Genomic DNA, 14051 nt, shown 5'->3' with positions numbered 1-14051 from the left:
TGTAGATCACAAAGGTGATGTTAAACCACTAACCTGTCACTTCTTTTCAAACATGACACATGGAGTCATAGCTTTCTCTCAGTTATGCACCTTTGAGGAGTCCATTCTCTGCACAGCCCTTTCTGAAGTCCTGCTGAGGATGTGCAATCTAAACAGATCACTGTGGCTCTCCCAGTAACTTAGATTTTACCTGGTAGGAATTAGGTTAGTTTGAGTGTTTCTCCAGTTTTGTGAATTCAGACGTGGTGCTTAGTCCTATTTCCATACGCTGCTAGTGCTTGCTATATATTAGTGTCTCCCATCGCTGGTTTTGCAGGTACAGGATGATGTATAAGTTGTACAAAGTTGTATGCTGGTTGACAAGGGATTGTGCCTCACAAGGGCAGAACGTAACCAGGTCCATCAGCCACTGCTCTTAAAATGCCCGCTCAGTTCATGCTCATTCACTGAATGAACTACGTAAAGGATGTACTTTAAAAACAGACTAGAGCCTTAAAAGCATCATGCTTCAGACCTACAGCTGAGTGTGGAAATACTGTTCCAGATTTAAAAAAAATAAAAAATAAAATAAAAAAAATCCTATGAAACAGTGTCTGCCTTCCAGTGCAGTAGGTAACACAAGGAAATGTGCTGAAAGGTTTTTTGTTATTTTTTTTTCCTGGGTGTGTTTTTATTGAAGTGTCATTCTTATTTATTTTTTTCCCATTGTGTTTGCTTTCTTAATCCTGTCCAACCCAGCCTCCTAGCCGTGTATCCTGCCTGCTAATGCCGGTATAGGGTGAGAGGCAGTGAGCAATGCCCCTGTCACACCTCCTGTCTGGCACTATGCTCCCTGACCATACCCCATGCTCCATACCTTCCTGACTTGCTCGGTGTTTTGCAGGCTTCTAATCTCCCTTTTTCTTTTCATTCACTTAAAGACCTCCAAGACAAGCTGAGCAAACGAGACAAAGAGGTGTCATCGCTCGTGTCCCAGACTGAAACCCTAAGGGCCCAAGTAAGTGGTAAGTTTCCCTAATCCAGTGCTGGTGGGAGCAAGGCGTTTCTCTGCTCGTCCTTTGTACTTGCGTTAATAAGGGCCCAGGTGCTCAAACAGGCAGGGGTAAGGCATGGCACTGCCTGCCTGTTAGTGGGCATCATTGCTAAGAATTTGTTCAGGGGTTTCAGTCCTTGAAGAGAACAAATCCAGCAGAAGACATTAGTATCAAGTGAGGAGGGGTTTGGGCTCACTGAATGTCAAAAGCTGAAAGAAATGGAGCTGGGTGTGTTGTTTCTGAGATCTCTACTTAAGTAGAGCCAGATCCAGAGCTTACCAGGCTTGTGTTTGTAGAAGTGGGAATTGGGGAAGGCAGAAAGTAGAAATGTGAGTAAAGAAATAAGCAACCTTTCTTCCTCCCCATATCCTTGTCTTCTCTTAGCTTTGGAAAATAAATGCAAAATTGCAGAAAAGAAGGCAGATTCAGTGTTAAAAGAAAAGAAGAGGTTGGAAGGTGAGCTGGAAGCCTTGACCAAGAAAACACACGATGCTTCGGGGCAGCTGGTCCTGATTAGCCAGGAGCTGCTCAAGAAGGAAAGGTTGGTGTGAGGGTCTGAGGGATGGGGGGTGGGTGGGTGGTATGTGTGTTCAGAGTCCTGTAACTTGCCCCAAAAGAAATCTCCTGGTTGAACTGCTGAAATCCAGCCCCCAGTTTTCCTGTTCATGAGGGAATGTGGTTAAAAGTAGGGACAATTGATTACAGGAGGGATTGCCCTTTCACTGCTCATCGGGAGCTGCAAGATGCAGCTCAGTGCCCATGTGGGTGCTGAATATCATCTACCAGTCAGCTGAGCTTGCTGCTGCTCTGCTGTGAAACATGGTGCCTGTGGGGGTCCCAGGCTCTTCAAAGCTGGCACAAAGAGAGGGAGAGGAGATCTGGAGCCCCTGTAGGAGTTGGGATGGGTTTGCTGGCTCGCCTTTCCTGGGGTTTGTAGCAAAGGTGAAGGGGAGCCTGGCAGGACTCTGGTGCTAGTGGTGTGCAGCCTCTGGAGATGTCTTCACCTCTTTCTGCTTCTTCCAGGAGCCTGAATGAGCTGAGAGCACTCTTACTGGAGGCAAACCGGCACTCACCAGGGCCAGAGCGGGACCTGAGCCGGGAGGTGCACAAAGCAGAGTGGCGGCTGAAGGAGCAGAAGCTCAAAGATGACATCAAAGGGCTGCGAGAGAAACTGGTCGTGCTGGTGAGAGCATCAAAACCAACCCCTCCTGGCTTTGGCTGCGGGTTTGGAGGGGTTCTGTGCTGTTCTGGGAGGATTTTAGCACTTCACCTTTACTCCAGGTTATGAGGCTTGCTGTCATTACTAGTGAGCTTCTGACGGGAGCTTCCATGCCTCTGCCTGTGAGCTGTGGCCTGGCCTAGCAGCATCTCATTAAGCAATGAAATGTCCATCTGTCCTCCACCGTTTCCCTGTTCCCACATATTTTAGATCCATGGCTAAAGAGGGCTAAAATCTTTGGCAGAAATTGAAAGCCAGTCAGTTTTCCCCATATTGCTTATTCCTAGATCAGAAGATGTGTAAAACAATGTTCTCTAATTCCAGTGTACTTCAGTGGCCTCCAGTGGTTGAAACATGAATAATTTGAACTCTGTTGGGAATAAATCGGAGCTTCTGCTGGTTGCATTTGATATGATTGCCTTTAGAGCTGTGCTCTGACCCCATCTACTGTTGAAATCAAAATATGGTTATATTCGCTACTGCAGATTTGTGCTCTGTTTTTGTTTCTGTGGCTACAGTTTTTTATCTGAAGCTTTTCTCTCATTTTATAAGGACAAGGAAAAATCAGTAACGGATCAGAGGCGATACTCCCTGATCGACCCCTCCTCGGAGTCAGAAGTGATCCGGCTGCAGCACCGGCTGGTCAGCACGGAGGATGTGCTGCGCAACGCGCTGGAGCAGGGCCACCAGATGGAGAAGCTCATGGAAGCAATGAGGCTTTCCTCGGAGAAAGCACAGGTAGAGCACTCATTTCCCAGGTCGCTCAGCCCTTGGCACTCATCTGTCCTGAGCAATCCCCTGGGATCCCTCCCTGTGCTGTGGGAGGTGATGCGGTCAGCTGGTTTTTTGTTTTGTTTTTTCCCTTTGGCTAGAAGCAGCCTGGCAAGACTTCCTTCTCTCAGATGTTGTTTAAAACTAACAAAAGCCTTGCTAGTTGGTAATTACAGATCCTTTTGTACTCTGTAAGAACGGCTGCTAGAAGTGGTGTTTTGAGGAAGGTTGCAGTGTGAGTAACTGTTCTCTGTGTAGTGATGTGGTGGCTGCACACCTCTGCACTACAGGCACAAATCTCCTGAAGGATTTCGGGGAGAATTAAATTCACCCAGACAGGGCTGCATTTCCTTGCCCATGAACAATGGAAGAAAGTTTATATACAGGTTTTGCCATCTCTCTCTGAGAGAGGTAATGGTCCAAGGTACTCTCTGGGATGCGCTGTAATTGTTTCCAAACAGCTGTCTGAAGAGAGAAATATTTCTTTTTTTTTTTTTTTTTTTTTTTTGGATTTCAAAACAAAATAAATTGCAAGCAGTCATCAGGAAAGTTTCTTAAGTGTCCTTATTCTTCCTATGCTGTCTGTAACTTCCATACTATAAGTGGTCTGAAGGACAATGAGTGTTCCTTTAGACCACTTACAGTACAGAAGTTAAGCATTTCTGCCATATCTGTTCCTTGAGAGGATTGTCTTGCAGTCCTTAAGCACAAACTTCAGAGGTGACTCTGGGAACATGTTTTCCGTTTCTTTTATGAGCTCCTGGAGGCATCTGTATCTGATCTAAGTTTGCTGCTGTACCATTAATGTTCCTGTTCTCTTCCTGACTTACTCTAGTATTCCCTTGCTTCTTCTGAGAAAAGCAAAACTGCTTCTATTGTTGCCTTGCATCCTTCTTTGTGAAAATGAAGGCTGCAAATAAACTGACTCTTCACATTTGGCCTCTTCTATCTCGTACCTGTGGTGTCCAAGCCCTGACTGATTCCTCCTGTGAAGTGACCTGCCCCTCGTGCCAAGCTTTTAGCTTCATGTCTTTTTTTTTTCCTCTTCCAGTTGTATTTTCTCTTGTCTGCAATCAGGTCATGGCCCTCAGAGGCCGGATACAGATTGCTCCTCTGATACTTTCTCACTTAAATTCTGAGCTGGAAAACTTCTTTCTTGTGCAGTAATGAGCTACAGTTCGGGCAGACACCTTGGAACAGTACAGAATAAGCCAGTAGGCAAGGAGAATGGGCAGAGAGTTTGTTTTACCCAGTGTAGGTGGGAGTTGGGGGGGGTAACCTTGGGGTATTGTGTCCCCTCCTCTCACCATCTTCCGTACAGTTAGGGGGCTCTCCAAACAGCTGCCTGCATGGAGGAGAGCACAAGGTAGAAGCTGCAGCCCTGAAAGCTCTGCTGTCTCAGCTGCAGACGGGCTCTTGATATCCCGCGGTGCAGCAGCCGTCTGCCAGCACCAGACAGGACAGCTGTAGTCGTGATGACAAGTATGTGGCAGTCCAAGACATGCTATAATCCTGTCAGTACCCCAGAGTTACTTTAGCTTCTCCTGTAATTGCTATGTGTCAAATGAAAATGCATCGTGACAACCTCATCTGTTGTAAGCTATGGGAGGGGCAGGAGAAGTTGTTCTCTGTTTGCTTTAATGCTGAGTCCCTTGAGAACAGGAAATCCTCCTGTTCACATTCCTGTCTCCAGAGGTGGTGCAGGTGGTAATTATTCTTTCCCCAGTTGTAGAAAATAACTAATCTTAAATAAAGTGAATTGGAATGGACCTTATGAGGTCAGCTAATCTATCCCCGGTATTACTTTGATACTTTCATGCTGAAGAAATCCTGGAGATACGACAAGATAGCATTATGCTTTCAACTACAAACTGCGGTATCAAGAGACAGAGAGGGGATTATTGAGGGAAGTTAAGCTTCAAACTTCTATTGATGTCAGATTTTTAAAGTGCCTAAGTTACAAGGAAGTCTGGATCAAAGCTCTCTGGTTTCAGTGTGATGTCTGATCATCCTTTCCCCTATAAAGGGGAGTTGTTAACCAGGGGCTTTTGGGCTGAGCCTGGGGACATTGCTGGCCTGAAGAGATCGTGGCACAGTGGTTTGGGAACTGGTGTTTCTTCTCTAGAAGCCACATCTCTGCTCTAACCCATTCTGCACCACCTTCTGACCTCCTGTCTCCTCTCTGCCAGCAGCAGCTGTTGCCCAGGGCTCTGGCTTGGCATTGCTCTCCCTTTGTCTGCAAACCCTTCACAGCGTGCTCAAGGAGGAAATCTCTAATTACCACAAGCTGCTGCTGCTCTCCCTTTGCAGGCTTAGTCAGCCACTGCTCTGCAGCCCTTGATGTGCATGGCTGGCCTTGCTATTACACAAGGAGGTGCAGGAGCTGAGAGAGCATAATGGCACTGTATGTCTTCGTCTCATTGTCAGCTAATTGCTGCCTTGCTGTTTCTATGTCTGCAGCTGCGAAGTATTTGTCCTGTAATAGAGGAAGAGGAGCTTTCTGCTCTCCATGTCTTGGGAGACCCTGATCTTGCAGCTTTGCAGGAAATGACAAGGATTTGGCACTCAGACCTTTTTCTGAGAGAACTTGTAGCGATTGTGCAGGGAGCTTTTTTATTTAATTTGGAGCAAATTACACCACTTTGTGTTCATTATCGTGATCATGTACCGAGACCAAATTTCAGACCTGTTTCCTGGCACCTGAAAGCTGCTCAGTGTGCAGATTGGGTGTGCTGCAGGCAAGGTCGGATGTGTTGCTTTGCACAAGGCCTGTATTTCCCCCTGGCCATGGGTGCAGTACCCCAAGGCACTCAGACCAGTGGCATCACTCTTCATCCATCCGGGCAAGCAGTGCAGGCTCTCAACGCAGAGCTCAGTTTGTCTCTGTCTGGTTTTCCTGCTCACCTAACCCTCAGCTCTGTAGGATTGATTATGCACCTTCATGGTCAAAGCAAGAACAGTAGCTGGGACTCCCATATGATAGGTTTTAAAATGTGATGGGTTTTAAACCTTGCAGTCCTGTCTCTCCATAACTTCTGGTTTTGCTGTCACCAGCAATTCGCCAACTGTGAATCTGATTACTGAGACCCAAGCAACTGACATCTGGCATGCTGTGTCTTCAAGCTGCAGCTTTCTTCCCTTGTTTGTGCTGGTTGTGCTGTCATTTTGAAGCTGAAGGGCTCCATATTATCCCTGCTAAAGAAACATTATAAATGTTTAAAGTTCTTGTGCTTTCTAAAGATAGAACAGCTTGTCCTGGCTGCCAGACTTGTCCCCAGAGATGGGAAACGGGGGATGGCAAACGTCCTTTTTGCTGCTGTGATGTGTTTTGCAGCTAATGCTGCCCTTGGCTGATGGTTTGTTTACCAGGATTTAAGAGTCAGAAGTGAAGAGCCGATCTGTGTCCGTGTAGGAACTCGGGGGATATTTTATAGCTGGGAAGGACACAATCCCCCATGTGGGGATTGGGCCAGGATGCGGAGATCAGGAAATTTCTTGCCAAAATTGATGTGGGATTTTTGCAATCCCCTTTCCTTGCATGGAGTGGCCGCTGAGTGTTGGGCTGCTAAGGGAGGAGAAGGCGGTCTTGCCAGACCTCAGCCCTCGTAGGCAAACACTAGGCTGTCTCTCTTCAGTAAACATTGTCTGTTTTCTTTTGCAGACTGTTGGAAATTCTGGGTCTGCTAATGGGATTCACCAGCAGGATAAATCCCACAAACAAGAGGTAAGCTCTAAGCAGAACGTTGTTTAACACTGACTGCTCGATGTGATTTCTTGCCTGTTGTGCTGGGGACAGGGCATGAATGGAGGCGGGTCTGCCAGCAAAGCTCGACCATGCCATTTCCAGTGAAAACATGGGGCTTTGCACAACCCTGTTTACCAAGTGTGGTGGGAACCTCATTTTACTGTTAAACTATTCAAAGTCATCAGGAAGACACTAATGAGAGGCACGCTGAGGGACGGTAGGCACTTGCTGTAGGGAAAAGTAATTGGAAGGGAGTTTCTCTTCCACCTCCTGGGTCAGTACTTGTATGACTCCTGTCGGGATCAGCTAGGACATGCCCTTTATGTGTCACCCTTTACATGGGTAGCATTCCTGGGACATGCCCTGTTGGTGTCCCCTGTTCTTTATGATGTAGGGCACAGTAGCCTCAGGCTTCATGTCCTTACAGGCAGGATGGCCAGCCTGAGGAAGAGGCAGTGTGGCCTACTCGGCGGTGCAGTGGGTCAGGGCATGGTGAGCCTGAAATCTCTGTTCATGGCTGTGTCTCTACTCCAGTTCTGTGGCTTAGTTTCTCCTTCTGTAAAAAGATCTCCGTGTTTCCCCTCATTCACTAACTGGGTCTCTTTTCTTCCAGGAGAAGCTCTGATAGAGAAGAGGTGGAGAGGATCATTTCACGCCAGTATCAGCTCCTGTGCACAGTCAGGAAAACCAATACCACATCTGGCTTTAGCACCTCCAAAAGACTAGACACAGTATTTTCACTTTAAAGCAGGACAATGTTTATAATGTACTAACTGATGTAATCAGGACAATCCTGGAGTCCAGTTTTCCAAGACAGCCATTGTTCCAGGAGGAAGCAGAAAGATCTCTCTGGGTTTGGTTTCTTACCTGTATTGATTTTGACTGTGGAATTTGTATTGTTTGAGCTGCCCTTGCTCCACTGTCTGTGATCTGGGTCACAGCTGCCCCTGATGGTAGCTGAAGTGTCAGTGAGTCCCTGTAACCCCACAGGAACAGTGAAGGGATTTGCTTGTGGTGTTAAGCTCCAAAGCACGTGCCCAGAGGCAGCACGCTTCCCCCATGGTCTGTCCCTGCCCTTCCACCCACCCCAGTGTCTTGAAGACCTGCACAAGCGAGTGAAACCTGCTGGGCTGACTGTTCGCACCGGTACGCGTAGGCTGAGGAGGACGGGGTGTGGGGAAGCGTCTCCTTCCTCGCCTGGCAGAAGACATCTGGTTCTGGAGCATGGCGGCTTCGCTGAGTACTTGTATCATAGCATGTCGTGGGGAATAATCTGGTTTTAGAGGGGTATTTATTTCATTTGGGTAAGGAGCTGTGGTGGCTCTGAGATGGGGCAGGCACACCTTGCTCAGCTTTGGCTGGTCTCTCCCTGCAGGAGAGATCTCTGAGCAGGCCTGATGGTATCCTGGGCCGCAGCCGGGCTGCCTGGCCTGGTCTCCCTGCTTCACGTTCATCTTTCTTGGGCTTTCTTGGATCTTCTGAGCACCAGGCTCCACAGCCAGCCACATCCCAGCGTCACCGGCCTGAGGGCTCCCTGCTGGCTGCAGTCTGTGGGACAGGTGCCTTGAGGAGGTGGTTCCCTCCCTGCCTGTTAAATTAAACAGCTAATTGGGGGCTGCCTGCCCTTGGCTTTGGTATAGTGTCTGTCCCCTGCTCCTGGGAATGCAGGAGGCTGAGGCACTGCTGTGAGCATTCATGCAGGCTGTCTGTATCTGGTGGGTACAGAAATGCTGTGTGTGACATGAGCACAAGCAATTGGAGCAGAAGGAATCCAAGTCTGGAGCCTGTACAGCTCTCATGTCTGCGCAGGGCAGTGCAGGCTCAGGCAAGCACCCAAATTTGCAGCTGGGACCCTGAGCGTGCAGGTGGGTGCTGCTGTCTCCTTGTGCCGTGACAGTGGGCACCGGCTGGCTAATGAAGGAAATGTGGGGTTGGTTTGGTCTTGTTCCTTCTTCTGGAGCCTTTATTCCTCTCTGCATCTTTGCACCACAGCTCCTGGGGATATTAGGATGGAGTAAGATGAGAATATGCTCTTAAAGCTGTGAAACAGCATCCTGTGAAAGAGTCCAGTTCAGCTTCGCTGTTTAGTACTACAGGGAAAAATAATAGCAATATTTTACCAGGCTTCCCTTAGTGCCTGACTCCTCCAGTTTTCAGAAGCTCTTGTGTGATGAGGGGACATCTGTGAACGAGAAGAGAGGAGGCCACTGACAGATCTGAGCCAGGACACAGTCAGATGAACACCACAGTGTGTCAGCTTCACTTCTTCTTGCCCTGATTTCCTATGAAACTGTGCCACTTCTTCTTAGTGGGTTGCCAGGCTGCATCCAGGCTGCGATATAGCGCTGGGCCCTGCTCACTCGCTGCAGGACTGATGAGCTTCCCCCCACTCAAGGGAGGAAGAGAGAGGGAGGTGACTTCAGGGGAGTAAAGCAGGTCAGAAACACGGCTTACATCTGGCTCGTGGCAGGGGGAGGAAGGCTGTGGGATCTGCTTGGCTGGAAATGGTTCAACTGGGATCCCGTCCTGCCTTGTAGAAGTGTCTAATCAGTTCTCACTAATCACCAGGAAGATTACCACCAATCTGCCTAGCACTGGGACGTTTCAGGGGACCAAAATCCTTCTGGTTGGTGTATTCAACTCCATCGCTTCGGAAAATCCCAGAGAGCATTCCTTGTTACAGCTTGCAATAGCGAATACCTCAGCAGGAGCTGCTGTCTTTACAAATTTGGTGTTGGTGTCTCCCAAAGTTCTCCTGTTGGCCGAATGGCCCTGCAGTCACTGTCACAGCTCCCGCTGGCAGCAGAGCGGGGACAACGCTGGTGCCCCTCGCTGTGCCGCCTGTCTCCAAGCCCAGGGCTTCCCGGGCACCCATGGGTGTGCGAGCCCCTTCTGTTCTATGCTTATTTTCCACTTCCCTTGATGAACCTTTGGCTCCGCACAGGGCAGGATCCCCCAGGAGTGGTTCTGGGGAGCATGCATGTGGCTCCACGAAGGAATTCCTGGGTCGGCATTGGTTCAGGCTGGGGGAGAAGCTGGCTCCTGCCTCCCCCAGGGACTGTCCCCTCTGAGCGGCTCAGTCCCACGGCTCCTCCCGGTCAGCTCGGGTGAGGCTGCAGGTCAGCAGCAGATGGCTCAGAGCAGGTTTAAAGTTAATGCTGGTGGTCTTCTCCTGCTGTAAAGAGCTGTGCTGTTCCCTATGGCTCAGCCAGGAGCTGATGGCACTTCTCAGCAGAGGCTGTGCCGAAACAGGCAGCGGGGTGGAGCTGGGTCCCTTGTGTCCGCACCCCCCTTGGGGTGCAGGACCATGGGAGCTGCTCCCCAGGCACAGGACACGTTATCACGGTCTGGGCTTCAGCTCACCCTCATGAAGTGGCCAGGAGGGGGCTGGCCACCAGCCACGTCCTCCCTCACCAAAAGGCTTCCCAAGGGCATCTGCCTCCAGTGGCTGCTCTGCAGAGGTTGTCAGAGACCAAACTAGGGACAAACTCGGAAAGGACAAGGAGATTCCCCGGCTCCTCTATTTATTTGTAAGTTTAATTGCTATTTTTGCCTATTTGTGGTGGTGTATAAAGTATTTCTCAATATTTGGTCTTACTGGCTTCGTTCTTTGGGGGAGGTTTCCAAGGGCATTGCAGCGCTGATGCACCCATCTCTTGTCGTTGGTCAGGGACTGGTTCCTGTTTGTGCCTTTACTCCCCCTTCGGCTTCAGCCATGCTCTTGTCTCCATCCCCGAGAGCCGGCAGGGGGCTGCGTCCCCCCAGCACGGGGCAGGGAGCGGAGCAGGAGCTCGCCCCACACCCGCAGGCTCCTTGGTTCGCTACCACTATGGTTAGTGATGGATTTCTGCTGAAGGCTGAGAAATTCAGGTATATCATGGCTCCGTGCTGGGCAGGAAGTCGTCCTGCTCCATCTTCAGTCATTTCTTCTCTAACCCTCTTGACCAAAAGGTAAATAAATAAATAAAATTGGTCCTGGTTGGTGATTTCAGCTTTATTCCTCCTGCAACAGCCAGAGCCCTGGAGCAAGGGGCAGTACCCTGCTGCTGCCCTATGGTGGGGTGAAGGCATCAGCCCGGGCTTTACGGCTCTTGCCTACCCCAGCAGTTCCTCTGGCTTGCAGAAGAGGTGCATGAGGGTTTCAATAAAACACAGTAATGCAAATGACACTATAAACGTCTTAACAAAAATTCCAGTACTCTGTTGTTTGGCAGCTTTAGCAGCTCAACACTATCTTGTAGGGAACTATTAATACACTAAGATCCTATAGGCCTCATGTAAGTTACCAGAATAAAGGTGATACTAGATGTATAAATGGATGATAACCTTTTACCCGTACAGTATGTATTACAATTTTGTAGCTTAGTCATTTTTGGCTATCAGATTTTGTTAGTATGATAAAAAAAAAAAAAAAAAAAAAGACAAAAAAAAAAGGTTTGACTGCTAATGTCTATTTTGTTATTTGATTCATTTTCTTTCTTCCTCTGTACAAAAGCTGTACAAATCTTGGTCTGTGTAACTACTCCAGATATGTATTCATGTACCATCACCCCTGTCCTGGCTTGCTGGTGTGGTGAGCTCATTACTAAATAAAATCTGTGGCTGAAGTCAGGCACCTGCTGCTGCTCTCCCTCCCCGGGATGAGAAGTGACGGGCACAGGCACACGGCACTGGTCCTGCTCCCCGTGCAGGTAAGGTCTGGTAAGGACCAGACCCCGCATCTTCCCCACCTGTCGGCTTCTCCTGGCCCCAGGGTCAGGTGTCTGTGAGCTGTGGGGTGCTGGGAAACAAAGGCAAAACTGCAGAACTTTGGGCAAGTTTGGGCAGTTCTCTGCTGTAGGAAAAGAAGAGGCTGGAGATGGCTGGAGGGGGAGCACAGGGCATGGTCCTTGTCCAGCTTTGCTCTGGGGCTGGGTGCTCTTTGTGGGGCGAGCCCTTAGCTGCTGTTGAGCCTGGGCCTGACTTGGCAGCACCCCATGAAACAAGGAAACCTCTGTCTGTCTGTGCTTCTCCAACATTTCCACACTCCCATGGGCTGTAGGAGCCCCTGCAGCGCTCTCTGGCAGCAGGAAGCTTTTGGCTGTTCCTGAACAGGGGGGTGAGGTTTGCAGGCCCTGGCCTGATCCCAGGGCAAGGCCCCAAGAAAATTGCACACAACAGGCAATGAAACCACACCACCAGGCCCCGTTATCCCAGGCAGGGCAGTAAATGGGCTGTAGGGTGAGGCTTTCCTGCTTTTTTTTTTTTTTTTTTTTTTTTTGGGGGGGGGGGGGGGCGGGGGGGTCAAAGCAGCCTAGGGCGACTTGCTGCTTCAGCAGCACCCTCGCCCTCTGCATTGCAAGGTGCTGCAGTCTCCTACAGTCGCTCGCTGCATTGGTCACTTTGGGATCAGGGAGTGATTGCATCTCCAAACTGCATGTTTCACTGGCTGGAAGGAAAATAATTCATTTGAGCTCAGCCTGGGAGAAATCTGAGCAAAGTGAGGCTGGTGCTGGAGCTGCTGGCCCCTGAGCCACCAGGACACCCCCAGGCACCCCACCCCTGGGGGTATTTTCCACGGGCTTTTCTTCCCCAGTCTCTTGCTCCTCACTGGTATCAGAGCCTAAAATGCTGCAGCAGCCCAGGAGGGTGGGCTCTGAGACCTGCGTGGTGTGGGAAGTCCTCCTTCCATCTCTCGTTGAGCACGGCCGTGCGTGTTTGGGTGCCCGAGCCCTGGTGTCTCACAGAGGTAATGCTGTAGTGCGTGCCTTTGTTTGCAGACATAACGTTTCTGTGCTGTTAATCGTTTGGCGAAGATTAATAAAACATGAAGTTTAAGGATGCCTAAATCGCAGTGGGGGAGCTGGTAATCTCTGCCAACAATAATATTTGCACTTTGTTTTCATCCTAGCGTGGAGCCGTGGAGTGTGGGCCAGGAGCAGCAGTGCCGGGAGCACGTGGAGGGACCTGGGCATGGGGGTGGCAAAGTGGGTGCAGCCCCGGGCTGGGATGGGGAGGGAATGGGAGGTGGCTTTACACGGGCACCTCACCCCAAATCCTGCAGGAACTGCCACCCCAGAGCATGTCCCGGTGGGGTGTCCCCTCTGGAAGGGGTGGATGAACCAGGTCTGAGGGGGCAGCGGGTCCAACAGACCCCTGAAGGCACAAATCTGCTCCTTCCTTGCAGAAATTGCCTTTGCAGGGGCTGCCTGTGCCCTCTCCCTGCTGCCACCCCAATGCCAGAGCCCCGGTGCTGGATTTGGGACCAGGAGCATCCTTTGTCCATCATAAGGGTATTTCTTCTCCATCTCACCGCTGTCTAACGAGCATCCTTGTCAAAACAGCTAATTTCCTTCCAGAACAAAAAGTCACCTGAATACATTTGGAAGCTGTATTGCGCTATCAGAGTAATCAGAATTTAATTTGATGCAGTCAAGGCTCGAAAAAGATGTTATCAAGGGGAACATCAAAGCCGGATTCCTGCGCTTGGAAATGCAACTGGAATGCTTAGTCCAGATTTCTCATTTTATCGGAGACTTTCAAAACATCAGCCTAAATAACAAAAAATGAATATTGAGAGTATTTGCAAATTAACGTCTTTTGTAGCTGAACAAAGGCCACTGTCTAACCTACTTCTTTCGCATGTCTGGGATGGTCTCTTAATAAATCCTAATTATACAGTTTTGTTGTGTCTAATTGTTTCTGCGCTTGCAGGAATTAAAACCAAAGCCCATTGCTGCATTTGCTGGCACTGGCCTGATCCTGCAACGTGGGACTCATCCCACTCCATACCAGGGGTACCTGTGGGTATGGTGATGGGGTGATGGTCAGACAGGGACCTTGCTTCTGCCCCACACCCGTGTGATATCCTCAGGGCTGTCGGTTGCTACCTGTGCTCAGGATGGCTGATGAGAAGCTCCAGCTCTCACTTTTTGGGGAGGTTTTGTTCCACCTGGGAGGCACGGCCCTGTGACGGCAGCAGCTGCTGCTGGGGCAGGGGATGGCAGAGCAGCAACCTTAATCCCATCCACTTCAAAGGTCACTTTTTTTGTGCCAAACCCGGGCTGTTTTGCTGACTGCTCAGTGGGCAGTGGGGTGGCAGCCCCAGCCCGGCAGCAATTCACCCCTCTCTTTCCTTAGCTGTTATTTCTGCAGAGCTCGAGCCCAGACAGCATCACCCTCCCACCTGGGGGACCTGGGGACAGCTCTGTCCCCGGCTTTCGCCCTCAGAAACGTCGCGGGGGAGCTTTGGGCGAAAGGAGGTTCAGTCAACTTCGTTAGGGAAATAGCACGGATCTTGTGT

At 49.8% G+C, this 14051-nt stretch overlaps 1 protein-coding gene across 3 annotated transcripts in view; it reads left to right on the top strand.

Moving 5' to 3' along the window:
- CLIP2 (CAP-Gly domain containing linker protein 2) overlaps positions 1–11188 on the top strand; it is an 80600-nt gene extending 69412 nt beyond the window's left edge. For all 3 annotated transcript variants that reach the window (XM_032200640.1, XM_032200641.1, XM_032200639.1), the window contains 6 exons: positions 921–1004; positions 1419–1575; positions 2058–2217; positions 2806–2991; positions 6686–6748; positions 7383–11188. In XM_032200640.1, coding sequence (XP_032056531.1) covers positions 921–1004; positions 1419–1575; positions 2058–2217; positions 2806–2991; positions 6686–6748; positions 7383–7394 — 662 coding nt within the window. In that variant the 3' untranslated portion in view covers positions 7395–11188. The remainder of the gene's footprint in view (positions 1–920; positions 1005–1418; positions 1576–2057; positions 2218–2805; positions 2992–6685; positions 6749–7382) is intronic.
- The last annotated feature ends 2863 nt before the right edge of the window (positions 11189–14051 follow it).

The sequence above is a fragment of the Aythya fuligula genome, chromosome 20 (genome assembly GCF_009819795.1).
Source record: "Aythya fuligula isolate bAytFul2 chromosome 20, bAytFul2.pri, whole genome shotgun sequence".
NCBI classification, from domain to species: Eukaryota; Metazoa; Chordata; class Aves; order Anseriformes; family Anatidae; genus Aythya; species Aythya fuligula.
The sequence above is the reverse complement of the archived record's forward strand: the minus strand, read 5'-3'. Positions and strand labels throughout refer to the sequence as shown.